The 14948-nt window shown below is 55.1% G+C and overlaps 1 protein-coding gene across 1 annotated transcript in view; it reads right to left on the minus strand.

Moving 5' to 3' along the window:
* Nucleotides 1-14948, minus strand: part of CACNA2D4 (calcium channel, voltage-dependent, alpha 2/delta subunit 4) — a 79244-nt gene that overhangs the window by 53203 nt on the left and 11093 nt on the right. Inside the window, exons 6-18 of the mRNA XM_010845215.1 lie at nucleotides 13357-13438; nucleotides 11960-12076; nucleotides 10296-10355; nucleotides 9415-9577; nucleotides 9097-9228; nucleotides 5470-5530; nucleotides 4712-4862; nucleotides 3860-3934; nucleotides 3507-3596; nucleotides 3317-3430; nucleotides 2889-2967; nucleotides 1193-1341; nucleotides 105-167 (exon numbers count right to left, since the gene is read on the minus strand). Of these exons, the coding sequence (XP_010843517.1) occupies nucleotides 105-167; nucleotides 1193-1341; nucleotides 2889-2967; nucleotides 3317-3430; nucleotides 3507-3596; nucleotides 3860-3934; nucleotides 4712-4862; nucleotides 5470-5530; nucleotides 9097-9228; nucleotides 9415-9577; nucleotides 10296-10355; nucleotides 11960-12076; nucleotides 13357-13438 (1336 nt within the window). The remainder of the gene's footprint in view (nucleotides 1-104; nucleotides 168-1192; nucleotides 1342-2888; nucleotides 2968-3316; nucleotides 3431-3506; nucleotides 3597-3859; nucleotides 3935-4711; nucleotides 4863-5469; nucleotides 5531-9096; nucleotides 9229-9414; nucleotides 9578-10295; nucleotides 10356-11959; nucleotides 12077-13356; nucleotides 13439-14948) is intronic.

The raw sequence follows: 14948 nt of genomic DNA on the forward strand, positions 1-14948 counted from the left end.
CTGACCATGGTGACCCTGAGCCCGTGTCAAGAACCCCGGGTCTAAAGAAGCTGGCCGGCAGCCCCAGCTCTAACCTGGGCAGCTGCTCATGAGCAGCCACTCACCGTCTCATTCTTCTTGCTGAAGACAGGCATGGCCACGGTGGTCAGCAGCGCCAGGCTCTGTGCCTGCGGGTGGAGAACTGTCAGGGGGGCGGGCGATAGGACAGAGTCTGCAGATGGGGACCCAAGTCACCATGACTGCCCGCAAAGAGGCTTTCCTTCTCTGAATGAGGAGGAGAGTTGGCAGAAAGGCCGGAGGGGAAGGGGCTGGAGGGGAGCTGGGGCAGACACCACAGCAAGCAAAGCCCTGAGTCAGGGCGGGTCTCAGAGCCCTGAGCCCATGGTCCTGCCCTGAACCCGTTCACCCAGGCCTCTTGTCTCGGCCACGCCAAGGAGGCAGGCACACCCACAGGACAGGTCCATCCGTGCACGAGCCCAGGAACAAAGGCTCAGACAGCAAGAAGCCACGCCGAGGAGCCACCGGGGCACAAGTTCTGGCCACTGAGATGCCAGGTTAAGTGTCCGGTAAGACTCTGTGGACATTTCCCTTAGAGGTGGGGTGTGCGCCCCTTCCCTCCTCCACCGGAAGCCTTGAATGTGGCTGCCACCATTCTGAGCCCTGGTAGCCGCTTACACAAGGTGGACCCCAGGATGGCAGGGGAGGGGGCAGCGGGAGGGGCCAAGGAGCTCGTCGTCCACCTCCAGGCTTCTTGTATGGGAGAGGGAAACACATGTCCCTCCTATGGAAGCCACCGTTCCCAGGTCTCTCTTAATCCCAACCTGACATGGCGGTCTGTGTTTGTGATGGGATTTGAGGAGCATCAGGACTGTCCCTTTCCTAGACACTTCATCTGACCGTCTACCTGACAAGTCTGGCCCTACATGGGAGGGACCTACAAGAGTCTCACTGGGTACCGTGGTCCAAGGGAGGATGCTGGGTTAAGCTGCAGTGTCTGAACCACTGGTCAGTCCCCTTTCTTCCTGGAGTGGGTGGGAGAGGACAGGGAGGCAGGCAAGGACCATGGAGGAGGGACAGTCTGGGGCTAAAGTCTCTGTCCAATGGGGGACGCCCCTGGTGGGGAGGTCACTCCACAATGCCTCCCCAGGAGGTGCTCTGCCCACCCCTCCCCAACCCAGGAGCCCCCGCTTGCTCCCTGGGGCCCCACCTTGCTATCTATGTAGGCTTCGGTCCAGGTGATGTCGTGGTCGTGGTTGATGACCATGGGCCGGCTGAGCACATGCAGGTATTCCATCACGTTCTCCTGGGCATCCGCCAGTGTGGAGATCTGCGTGTAGTAGCCTGGTGGGGGAGAGGGTGGCCGTGGACGCGAGGAGCACGCCCCCAGCTGCTGACAGCTCTTGGCTGGGAGCTGCCCTGGGTCAGGCACTGGGCGCTGCTTCTCCCGAGGCCGCCCTCTCCTGGGGCAGTGGTGCTGCCAGGACATGAAGGCCTGGCCCTGCCTGGACTTGGGAGAACCCCCACCCCCTCAAGATCTAGAGTTGCCCTGGGAGCAGCAGGGCCTCAACTCAGGGCACAAGCCTGCCCCTCACCCCCTGAAGGGCTGTCCTGCAGGAGTGAACCCCATGGCAGGCAGCTCTGTCCTGCATATTTTAATTTTTTATTTTCTATTGGAGTCTAGTTGATTTATGTCTTCCCTGATAGCTCAGTTGGTAAAGAATCTGCCTGCAATGTGGGAGACCCCGGTTTGATTCCTGGGTCGGGAAGATCCACTGGAAAAGGGATAGGCTGTGTTAGTTTCAAGTATATAGCATTTTTCAAAATTTAATTTTTGATTTTATATTGGAACTCCTCACCGCCTGCCCCCCATCCCACCCCTCAAGTCTATTTGCAGAGAGCCTCCCTCCGCCTTTCTCTAACCACAGTCCCCGTCAGTCATGGGGAAGGGGCTACAGCTGAGGCAAATGCCGTACAGGCTGTGACTGGTCTAGCACGTGTCTGCACACCATCACCCACAGGACGCTCTCCCCAGCTCTGGGGAGCTGGGCCGCTTTTACTTCCAGGACGCCTCTTGTCTCAGACACTCTGATGCCCTTCCTCGCTCTGCGCATCTGACTCACGCCTACCACTTCTTTATGTCTCACCTTAGACACACATCCTTCAGGAGGCCTGCCCTGACCCCCCAGATGCAGGAGGGCTGCCCCTCACCCACACTTTGGGCAGCCTGTGCCCCTCTGCCCACAGCTCAGTTCAGATCGTCCCCTCACTGACGGCTCACGTGTGTGTCTCCCCACCCCACCTCCCTGTCTTCTGGACAGAGTCAGGGCCATCCCTGCCATCCTGACCACGTCCATTTCCCAGGGCTGGGACCGTCCAGAGCAGGTGCTCGGACATCCTGCTGGGGTCGAGGGGCCTGAGTCAACACCATGAAGCCTGAGTATCGGGTTCTTGCCAGAAAGAGATGAGGGCTGCTATACACAGAGCCTTGTTCTACAGAAAGCGATGGCCTGTGCCCTGAGTCTGGAGCAGAACCGAGCCCATGGGCTTCATCTGCAGCAGCTGGAATGGAGGCCGGACACCAGAGAGCACCAACATTGAAGTGTCGGTCCCCCATCTGCCTGGTTTTCTGTGTGGCAGTTTGGGTAAAACCTCATTTGAAGACACGGCCCCCGCTTCTGCAGACCCGAAGTCCTGACTTCTGGGTGCGTCTTAGGGGGTGTGTCGTGGGGTGAGAGCCCTGCAAGGAGCAATCGGCACCCATCTTGATTGTCTGAGGAGGAAGCGGGTGGATGCAGTCACCTCCGCTTTGGGTTCTGCACCAGAGCCCTGGCTCAGCACCTGTGCTCAGGAGAGGCCCCAGACACTCTGGCTCACATGGCATCACCCACCTTTGTTGTTGCAGGCGATCCACTTCAAGCGGTCAGCAAAACTCACTTCCCTCCCAATCAGGTAGGTGAAGACCCGGACCTGGTGGATGAGACCCGGTAGGCTCATCAAATCCCAGCCATTAGGGACCTGGCTGCATCTGGGTCTAAGTCTGGGCTTTGGACTGTGCACTTTCAGCCCTTCTAATTAGGAAGGGCCCAGGGCCTGGGCTCATGGTACGGGGGATGCCTGCCTGGTGTGGAGGTCTGCCTGGTGAGGCTCACAGCCCACAGTATTCCACCCCCACCATATTCTGTGCCCTCGAGTGGGGCTCTGCGGTCACCCTAATGTTTGAACGTCACCCTGGGTCTCATGGGCCAAGCATGCAGACACGGCAGGAGGAGGCACTCCCCCGGCACCCCCTTCCCCGACACCCCTCCCCGAGAGGAACCTTGCGGTCTGGCCAGTTGTACTTCTCCAGCACCGGCTCATAGTCTTCCACAGCGCCATCGGTGATCAGCATGATGGCCTGGTTGCACAGGCTTCCTTGCCCGGCCTCTTGGAACTGCGGGGAGACGTGGTCGTGACTCCCTGCCTCCTCTGCCCCATCCCTGCCCTGTGCTCCCCAAGACACATCAGACCTGCTGCAGGATCTGGAAGGCTTCACGGAGGGCTCGGTCCACGACCCCCACACCTTTGACCATCAACTCGTCCACCAGCTGTTTGAAGTGCTGTTGGAGACAAGAAATTAGAGGAGGGTAAGAGGTCGCTGGGCCTGGGAACTTTCACCATTGGTGGTACTTTCAGAGGCTGTGCAGAGCTACTTGCCCAGAAGAGCATGACTGCAGGACCCATCCCCTAATTTCACAGCTGGATGTCTGCAGCAGAGGTTTCTCAGAAGCCTCCAGGAGAAGCTGAGAGGCCATGAGTGGCGGGTGGCAAGCCCACCCCCACCCCTGGAAGGAGAAGCCAGAGGGGCTCTGGGTACACCCACCTCTCGGTTGTCCCGATCTGCCTGGACCAAGATCCCCTTAAAACAAGGCTCGATGTAGTGGATGTAGTCATTATACTGCAGAGGGCAGAGGGCAGAGGCCAAAGGGCAGAGGGCAGAACACACAGGGTCAGTTTGGCAAGTCAGGGCCCAGTCACGAAGCTCACGACTCACGACTCACGGAGGGTCAGGGGTGGGCTTACCCGGGCCCCTGTGTAATATGATCTTGGGGACCTTACGCTTTGGGCAGTTTCTCTGAGTAGAGGGAAGGGAGTACAGGGAACAGCAGGGCCTTGACTCTGAACATTCTCTCCCAAGTCCTGGCCTGGGCATCTTCTGGGGAGGCTAGCCGGGTGCTGTCCACCCCTGGAGCTCACAGAGTCCAGGAGTCGCCCAACTCTTCTCTCCGTTTCTGTCTATCTGTCCCTTCACTTCATCCCTTTCTGGGGGCAGGTGGAGTGGTCCTCAGGAGAATCAGGACCGGGGACTGTGGGCCCCTCCCTCCCGACGTGTCTGGATTCAGGGATGAAGGAAGTGGGACCCGGGGGTCTCCCATCCTGCAGAAAGGAGGGTCTTTCCAGGGTGACGCCACCAAGGGCACAGGGTGGGGCCGAGTTAGAGGTCTACTTAGAATCTCCTTCATCTTGATCAGACCCCAGACTAGTCTGAGAGCCCAAGGAGAGCTGCTGCCTCAGAGAAATGGACATATGCACTTCCCACGCGATCTCAGAAACTGTGGACCCCTGGAAGCCCATCCTGGGTGGGAGGCCCTAGCTCCAGGGGACAAAGCCCATAAGTACAGGTCACTCTGGTACAGGTGGAGGACGGTTTTTCTCGAACGGGAGGCGTGTTTACCGCGATGATGTTCACGAAGTCGTTCTCCCCCAGCGTGTCCAGGATGGTGGAGACCGTGTGCTTGGCGATGGTCATCCGCAGCCCCTTCATGCTGCCGCTTGTGTCCACTACGATCACGATGTCCTTCGGGGAGGTGGCGGCTTGTATGTACCTGTAGCAGAGGGGGAGGGACAGGTCTGCGGTGGGATAGCCGGAGTCAGAACCACTGTTGGCTGGGTCTCTCTTGTTTCTGTTCAGACTCTGGCTCAAAGTTCAAGTCAACGCCCAGGCTTGCTTGTGTCCGAAACCACCCAGCTGTTTGGCAGCCATTGCGGGGGCAACGGTTGGGACCGTGCCCACTGAGCGAGCATGTCAGGTGGGGATGGTCGGGTCTCGGTAGTGACCCTTGTCCTCTTTGGTTCAGGCCAGCCTGAGTTCCAGGGGGATCTGACAGTGGGAAGGGAGGGAGCCGGACCCCCCAGACCTGGTTATAGATCTGCCAGAGGAGGGGTGTGGGGAGAGACGGGATCTGGCAGAGGGTGGGTGTGCAGTCAGCTCAGGGCCCTGGAAGGAGGTGTCGGGCATCAGGACAGGTGTGGTCAGTCCTGGAGCAGAGCAGCTGTGGGGTGATGCAAACACTCTTCTTCTCTTGTGCTGGGTTAGTTCTGCACACCTGAGGCCCAGGGGTGGGTGCAGAACAGGCCCTTGGTGAGAGCTAGGCAAAACCTGGAGGCTGCAGAGACACCAGCCCCAGAGGCCGGGCCCCTGGGGTCGCTTACCAGCCGCGGTTCCGGCAGTCGAAGGTGATGACTCCGTTCTCATCCGGTGTCCACTTGATGCCTGGGGAAAAGAAGGCTTCACTCAGAGAGGCTGCCCCAGAGCCCCGGGCTGGGTGCTGATCCCAGGATGGCCAGGATGTGTGAATGGGTGTGTGTGTACATATGTGTGCGTGTATACGTGTGTGTGCGTGTGTGTCTGTCTGTGTGCATGTGTGTGTCTGTGTGCATGTGTGTCTGTGTGCACGTGTGTGTGCATCTTTGTGTCTCCATGTGTGTGGATGGCCCCTGGGGCAGGGCCAGTTGGGGATGTGGGCAGTGTGTGTGGGACCAGTCATCACACCCTATAAACTGAGGGGGCAGCAAGGCAGGAGGCAGCTGATGGACGGACACTCACCCTCAACTGCCCAGATCCAGAGCTGGGTTCACTTCACAGGTAGAAACCCCAAACTCCTGAACTCCCAGCGCCCCGAGAGACACGGGCGAGGCCTGACAGATGTTCCTAAGTGGTTGCCCCACAGATGGAAACCTCTGACTGCAAGCACGTGGACCTCGGACTACGTGAAATGAGATTTTTGTTTTTGTTTCCCTCCCTTTTTTTCCTTTTCCTTTCCCCCCTTTTCCTTTCATATATATATATATATATATATATTTTTTTTTTTTTCCCCCACAATGTACAACCCCCTTCAGGGCTCACAGCCCACAGGTATAGAGGCCAGGCCATGGTTGCAGGCTGAAGTTGACTCTGGCATGAGCATACCAGGAGGAAACTGGACTGGTGATGTTCAAAACCTCACTTGGATGCCAACCAATCTGAGACCTGAGCAGGAGATGAGTGGGCTCCCAAGGCCCCTCCCCAACATGGCCTTTAACCCCCTTCCCTGAACGTCCTCGTGGAGCTGGAATCCTTTCCTGCCTTCGCCCTGCTGCACACAGTCCCTCTTCAATAAAGAGCTCTGCTTGCCTACACGTCTTGAAGGAGAGATGTTCATTTCTATGGCCTTGCTTTCTTAGAATCTGGAAAGGTCCGGGGAACACACACGAGATATTTGTATCAGGTAACAGTAAAGGCATCTAATTTGGGGAGATTAAGAAGTCAGGGTGGGGGCAGAGATGTAAGCAGGAGAGTTCTCAGGTGCTTTTTTGACTGAGAAGAGGGTAAAATATGATTTAATTGTAAAACCTTGTTTTACACATGCCTGCTAAATCCCTGTTACACATTCAGGACTAATGACTAAATGGAAACAGGAATAAGTTCAGAAGTGATAGGAAAAAAAAAAAGAATTGGAGGGGGAGAATTTATGAAAAAAAGGTAAATAATTAAAAAAGAAAGGAAGAAGCAAAAAGGAAACATAAAAACAGAAGGGGGAGAAATCTAAAAAATAAGATTATAGCATGTCCAAATATATCAATATAATACATGAAAATGTGCTTAACTTGCCAAATAGTAAAAGAGATTGTCAGTTTGAATAAAAATTAAAAAGCTATATGCTATTTTCAACAGATATGGCTAAAACAAAGTGATCTAGAAGATTGGAAGTAAAAGGATGGAAAATATATAGATATCAGGCATATACCAACCAAGAGCACACTAATATCTCTATGAATATCTGATGAAATAGACTTTAAAAGCATGTTATAAAGGTTAATGAGGAGCAAGCAGACATAAAATCAGTAAAGGCATGGAAAATTTAAATAATACGATTAACAAGCTTCATCTAATGATGTGAGCAGAATTTCTATCCAACCATTAAAGACCCATATTCTGCTCAAGCACATGTAGAATATTTACAACAGTTGATGACAAGCTATTAAACTAGCTCCCAACTAATTTCATACAATCAGCACCATATACACCATGTTCTCTGGCTGCAAACAACTGAATCAGAAATTTATAATAAAAAGATAAAGCTACAATCCCCATGTATTGGGAAATTACAAAACACACTGTTAGATTACTAAAAGTTCAAAGAAGAATTCACAGGGTAATTCAAAAATATTGAGAAGCAAACAACATTAAAACACTCCCCTGACACCAAGAAGCACTAAGACTTCTGCGGGTCAAAAGTCACAGTGAATAGAATGCAAAGGGAATCCACGGAATGCAAGGAAAAAGCCAGACTGTAAAGAGAACCCAGTGACAGAGCAGCAAACAACCCAGGACAAAAACGGGCAAGCTTTGTGTCTGCAGACAAGTTGACAGCTCTGGGAGCCCTGATGCAGCAGGAATTCCACCCTGGGGAAGGCATGAGGGACATGGGAGGAGTCTCCAAGCATTTGAAGGGCTGTTCCACAGAAGAGGGATGAACTTGCCCACTGAGGCGCCAGAGAACAGAAAAGAACCAATGACTTGTTGTGGATTTGGGTAGTGAGACAGCAGTGTCCCTGGTGGCTTGGATGAAATGTGCCTGCAATGCAGGCAGATTTGATCCCTGAGTTGGGAAGATCCCCTGGAGAAGGGAATGGCAACCCACTCCAGTATTCTTGCCTGGAGAATCCCATGGACAGAGGAGCCTGGCGGCTACAGTCCAGGGGTTGCAAAGAATTGAACATAACTGAGCAACTAACATTTTCACATGATTTTTTCATAGGAGGGTCCACCCTGGGGAAGCCGTGAGCTCTGAGGTTGTTTTGTACTCCTCCTAAGAGAAACCCTGGGGGACATGGAACCATCCTCAGGACCCTCAGGACAGGCTGGGGCTGGGGACCTGGGACCCTTGGCTGAAGTGCTTATACCTGGACAAACGTCTCCTTGAGCAACAAAATACAAAGCAACTATAGACTAAAAATAACTGCACACATGTGCAGTTGAGGCAGATTATGGACAACAAGATATAAAAACACAACTGCCACTTCTGAAGAACTGGGAACAAAACCTGGGCACTGCGCACGTCCCCTGCACTCAACACCACCAAGGGGTGGGCAGACCACACAGGCAGCCCTCCAGCCCAACCCTGGGACGCACCCCTACCCTCACCCTGATAAAAGGAACCAGCTCATCGCCCGCGGGAGCCAGCAAGGGAACCTGGGTTTTGTTCTTGCTCCCCACTGCTGCAGCCAGGGCCCCAAATTTAAAGCCTTGCCTGAATTTCTTGTCTGTCTTCTAGACAATTTCTATTGATTAGGGGAGTAACACTTGTCTCACCAAACAGGGCCATATCAAGGTTTTCTGGAGAGGGGGCTAAAATAAGACTGGGTGAGAGCTATGGAGGTGACTCCTTTTAAATGAGAAGTAACAGGAGGCAGAGCTCTTGGAGACCTTGTAGAGGGACTTCTGTTTTCTGTTTGGTCAGTAGACCAGGGAGATTCCCCGGCTGTCTGCTGGGCTGGCCGCTAGCCAGTTTAACCTCGTTCCCGCTGTTGAACATGGACTTTGTCCCATTTCTCCAGCGAGGATGCAGCCTTCTGAAGGTCAGAACTGTTTGGCCCTCCTCTCCACCTCCCACATGCTTCTTGCAGGACCAGAGTCCAGGTGGGCATTGACTGGCTATTTACCGAGGGGTCCAACGGCATCGTTGGTTCATCCCTTCATCAGTTATCACTTGAAAGTGTGCTTCTTGGATTGCAGCGTCACCTTGCTCCCAGACACAGAGCCTAGAGGACTGTGGAGACGCCTCCCCGGGTCCTCACCTGGGTAGATGCGGAAGAACCCCGTGGAACTGCCGAAGTACTGCCAGGTCAGCGTTGGGTCTCTCTGGAAGTTCTCCACGAAGACAGCGTTCAGAGCTTCGGACATGTAGATTCCATTCAAGATATCTGGGTCTGAAGGGTGAGATTGTTGGGGGAATGCAGAGGAGATGAAATCAGTCTTCACCTGCTGAATATACACGCACACACAAGCACACACTTGAAAGCACGCTGCCTGCAGCGAGGCCATCCACACCCGCGCCCACTCTCCCCTGAGCCGGGGGCCCTGTTTGCTCCCGGAGTGGGGGGTCCGGTGGGCACCTTTGTTGTAGACGTTGGTGGGCAGCTGCACGCTGCTCAGGGTCGTGTTCACCAGCAGGTCGCTGAAGTGCGCGTTGGCCTCTAGGAGGAACTCGGCCCCCAGCTCCACATATGCCCCGCTCGAGTCCTTCTCGTTGAGGAGGACGGAGTTGTAATAGTCGAACTAGGGTGACCAAGAGGGACAGGGGGTGAGAGAGGGTCAGACGGGAGCGGCATCCACATGGGCTGAGGAGTCCAGCCACCACTGATTCGGGGCAAGTTCCAAACAGTTGGACCCGATGGTTGATTCTTCAGGTTTTGAAGTAAACTGTCTGGATTATGTCTTCAGTCCCCACTTTGTTTGGTGTGTGGACATAGCCAGGATTGGGACAGACAGGCAGACACAGATTCAGGGGAGGTGGACAGATGGAGGTGCCCCCACCAGCACCCTGAGCTCTAATGGGAGTGGGAGGGCTCCTGGGACCCAGAACAGGGTCCCTGCAGGGGGTTTCCCTCTGAAGAGACAGCCTGCAGTCTGGCCCTGGACTGGGCCACAAATGGCTCCTCAAGGACTCAGAATGGTTCAGAATCAACCCTCTGGTTCATACATACCTATGTGGTTCAGAACCAACCCTCACATTTATACACACCTGTGTGGTTCAGAACCAACCCTGCAGGTTCATTCATACCTGTGTGGTTCAGAACCAACCCTCAGGTTCACATACACCTGTGCGGTTCAGAACCAGCCCTCAGGTCCACACATACCTGCATGCATTGAAAGACGATGCCGGGCCTCTTCCCGGCGACCCTCGCCCCATGTGCCGTCCTCAGGGGACCCTGCCTGAAGGGCTTTGGGACTTTAGTTGTTGTAACTCCCAGGGCTGTGGGGCAGGAGGACTCACCACCAGGGACTCGTTGAATTCGTGGTTCAGGTCGGCCTCCTCGGCAGCCTCCACCAGATTCTGCGGTGGGGACACGAGGGGAGAGTGAGCGGGGAAAGGAGGCCAGGGGCCCCGTAAGGTCCACTCCCAGGGATCCACGCACGAGAACCAGGGACAGACACTCAGACCAGCGCCTGCACCGAATGTGCACAGCAGCGTTAGTCTCAGTGGCCAAAAGGCAGATGCAGGTCACAGGACAGGAGACCAGTCTGCAAGGCGACACCCAGGGTCCTTTAAGCTACACAGTGTTCCAGGGAAGGTCAGACACAGAAGCCTGGGGACACAGCCCAGAGGTCAGCCGTGGCCAGGGGCGAGCAGGACTTTGCAAGGCAGTGAAACTACTCTGTGATCTATGGCAGTGTGTACATGTCATTACATGTTCGTCCAAACCCTTGGGATGCACACCCCCAAGAGTGAACCCTCAAGCAGACTACGGACTTCAGGTGACAATGACACATCGGTGTCCGTTTGTTGATTGTACAAGTGTACCACCTGGTGGGGGTGTTGGCAGCTGGGAAGGCTGTGTTTGTGAGGGCAGGGGAGTAAATGGGAACTCTGTGCTTTCTTCACAATTTTGCTGTCAACCTAACACTGCTTTAAAAATTAAAGTCATTGGGACTTCCCTGCGGGTTTAGTCGTTAAGACTGCGCTTCCACTGCAAGGGGTTTGGGGCTGATCTCCAGTTGGGGAACTAAGATCCCAAATGCTTCATGGAGCAGCCAAAAATAAATAAATAAATAAAATATATTAAAAAATACAAAGAGGAGTTCCCTGGTGATCCAGTGGTAAAGACTCCAAGCTTCCGGTGGAGGGGCTGCAGGTTTGATCTCTGGTCAGGGAACTTGATCTCACATGCTGCAACTAAGACCCAGTGCAGCCAAATAAATAAACAAATAGCTTAAAAGAAAAAAGATAAAGGAAAGAAAAGGTGCAGTAAATAGAAGTAGAGACACAGCAGGGCATTTATTACCAGGAAGATGGGATTTTACATCATTTGCCACCCTCTGGGTCTCTGTTTATCCTCCTGTGAACTGGGCAGAGCAATCCTTGCTGCCCTGCACCCAACCCTCGTGGCTGAGGGCAAGATGAAGAAGTTCCACGGGGCAAAGGTTATTTAGTGCTGCTCTGCAGGAGATTCCCCATGGCACCCTCATGGAGGGTCTGTGGCTGTGACCCTGGAGGGAAGGGGGAGGAGGGGAAAAAGGGAGGAGGGGAGAAGGGGGATGGTGGGGAGGAAGAAGGGAGGAGGGCAGGGAAGGGCGGGAGGGGGTTCACTTCACAGGCAGTCAGTCACCCCATGGCCCTCCCACCCTCTGCCCCCACCCACCATTCACTCAGCGGTGACTCCTGGGCCCTCACTCTGCACCCCGTCCCACCACTGAACCTGAAATCATGATGCAGGTCTTTCTTGACACCATGGGCTGGCCCTCCAGCCCTGGACGCTGTTCCCTAAGGCAGGGCACCCACCCCAGCCCTCCTCTCTCTCCCCTTGCCCCCACCCCACCTCCTTTACAAGGGTCTGGTGGCTCACAGAGCTATGGGGTGGAAGGTGATGTGAGTGGGAGGGCCCAGGGCGGGTGTTTGGTGTCTGGGGTGGGCAGACCCCCAGACCCCAGGCTGAGCACCTGGACAGCCTCCACTTTCCTGCGGAGCATGGTCTCCATGTCCTCCGAGAACTTCCTCACCAGCTCCAAGCCGTCCACCTCCTTGATCTTCAGACTGGACTCCACGTCCTTGTATTTCTGTTCAGGAGACACATGGAGACACACACCTGTTTTCTGGGACCCAGAAGTCCACCCGGATGGCTAGCAGTCTCCGCCCTCCCACTGGATGTCCACACCAGGGCCAGGATGGCCCTGTCTCCTCCAAAACCTCTCCTGCAGATGACAAGTGACTTCTCTTATCAGACGTCCTCTGATTCACATCCGTCAGAGGGAGAGGTTGAGGCTCAGACAGGTCGTGAAACTCAACTGAGGTCACACAGCTGCTCAGGGGCTGGGCCTCCACATGCTGCCTCCAGGGATGGCTCTCAGGGGCTGCGAGGCCCGAGATCTTGCTGTGCCCCCCACAGCCTATGAGCCGCAGGGCTGGGCACTGCCTGACCCTCGGCCAGTGAGCCTGGGCGCTAAGAGGGCCACTGAGTCACTGTCTGGGCCCTGGGAAGCCACCTGGGCACAAGTTGCTTAGTTCCCCAAACTGCAAGTCCATGGCTTTTACCCCAAACAGTCATGGCTCCAGCTCCCTCATGAGTCAGAGGAAGGAGAAAATCGGAAGAAACTTGCTTGGCTGAGGGGCTGGTGTGGCGGTGGGGAGAGTGAGGGAAGTCGGGGGGAGCTGGCATTGCTACCTGCCCAGGACTAGGACAGCCGGAGGGGACAGGCATGACCTTAAAAGCCAGAGGCTTCTTTCAGCAGTGCTTAAGAAACAATCTGAAGCTGCAGAGGGGATAAGATGGGGAACATGGACACTCGGCCATGGGCAGTAGGACAGCAGCACCCTCCTTTGTGATGGTCTGGAAGTCGCGATGCCAGGGGGACTGGAGCTTGAGGGGTCTAGTGAGAAGCTGGTGGGTCATCTTTAATCGACAGAGCAGTGAACTACTCATGGGGGGTGGTGGCCAGCTCCTGCCCAGGGGTCCTGCAGCCAGGACACCGTGGCAGGCAGGGTGGAGCACTGAGTGGGCGGCTCTCTGCTGGCCCCTTCCTGCTCCCCAATGTGGGGCCTGCATCTGGCCCACTCACTCCCTCTCCCCTGTCGGTCCCTCACCCCCACAATCTCTTGTTCCCTGATCCCATCTCAGTGTTGGCTTCCTGGCCCCTGAGCTGACATCCCACCAGCTTGCTCTGTGTCTCAGGCAAATCGTTCCTCTCCCTGGGCCTCAGTTTCACCATCTGAAATGGGGATTGGATTAGATGGCCCCCATAAGCCCTTCATAAGCACAGACATCCTGCTTCCCCACCTGGACGGAGTCCCTGGCTCTGACCACCTGGCTGACTGCCCAGCTGCCCTGGGTGGCACTGACCTTCTGCAGCAGGAGGGAGCCCGAGTACTTGGTGACAGTGTCATACAGGTCCCGGCCAAAGGTGTCTGCCCACAGCTTCACTCTGCCAGACAGAAGGAGTACAAGTGTGCATGCATGCACTCACACACACATGCACACACACATGAATGCACACACGTGCATGTACACACACGGAGACAGATGTACACACGCATGTGCAGATGCACATGTGCATGTATACATGCACACACACAGACAGATGCACACATGCGTGTGCAGACACACATGCATGTACACATGCACACACATATACAACCCATCCACAGACCCTTGCACACACATGCATGCATACATGCACACACATATACACACAGGGAGAAACAAAGATTCACTCATGTATACACACAAGCACATACACACATGCACACACACATAGACACAAAGATGCACACATGCACACACACACACACGTACACATGCATGCACACACACCCAGATAGATGCACACAGACGCATGCACATAGGAAGCCTGTGTCTACATGCAGAGACACCCACTGTTGCACATACACAAACCTGCACAATCATGCAGGGACACAAATAACATAGACATATATGTAGACATGGACACACACAGGCACACACAAATTACACAGTGCCGTACACCCAGGAGAACACACCAACACAGTCCACCCCTTGTAGGGCAGGGACCCAGAGGGCCCGTCAGGACTCAACAGTTACACTATGATCAGAGCACCTTGGCTAGGACCCCGCTGAGGGGCAGAGCTGACCACCCGGAGCCAAGCCTTAACCCCACACCCCGAGGACTAGAGAGAAAGGAACGAGGCTGGGGGTGGGCAGGCTGGGCGGGAAACCCTGAGGACGTGCACAGATGCAGCTTCTCGGCCAGCTGTCCTCCAGCTGCCCCTTGCAGGGTCACCCTGGGGCCACGACTCCTCTTCTAAAGGCTCGGTGGCGGGGTGTGAGGCAGAGAGGCCGAGCCTCTCAGCTGTGTCTGGGAGGTTGGGGCCACAGGCAGGTGACAAAGTAGAGGTGGGACCCTCTCCGTGGGGACAGTGAACTGCAAACCTCATGCTCGGCTCAGCCCCACACAAACCCTGGGCATCCATGGGCTGCAGGGCCCCCTTCTGTAAGGCCAAGGCTGACAGCAATCTGACTCGTGCTGGGCTCAGGTGTGATGAACAGGTAGCCCCTTTAGTCCAGGATGCTCTGCACCCATCCCAACTGGAACTGTATTTAACGGAGCCACCAGAACTGAGCACTAAAGACCAGACACCCCCAGGGAGCCACACAGTACTTTATACACAGTTGTGAATGACTGGAAACTTCCCTGGAGCTGCTCTTAGTGACAGAATGTAGGACTGGGGCCAAGAGGGAGGCAGACAGGTGTAAAAAGGGAATGGGGAACCCCCCTTCACTCCCCCTGACTCCTGGCTGCACAGGTGGTGGTCAGTTTAGGCCTGTTTACCCTCATAATGTCGAGATGTGGGTTTCCTGGCAAATCCTTGGGGGACCCTGATGGTCACTTCCAGCAACTCAGCTCCCACTCCAACCTCTCATCCTGCGATCACCCTGCAGGTGCTGGGGGTGCCAGG

Source organism: Bison bison, unplaced genomic scaffold (assembly GCF_000754665.1).
Source record: "Bison bison bison isolate TAMUID 2011002044 unplaced genomic scaffold, Bison_UMD1.0 scf7180017864213, whole genome shotgun sequence".
NCBI classification, from domain to species: domain Eukaryota; kingdom Metazoa; phylum Chordata; class Mammalia; order Artiodactyla; family Bovidae; genus Bison; species Bison bison.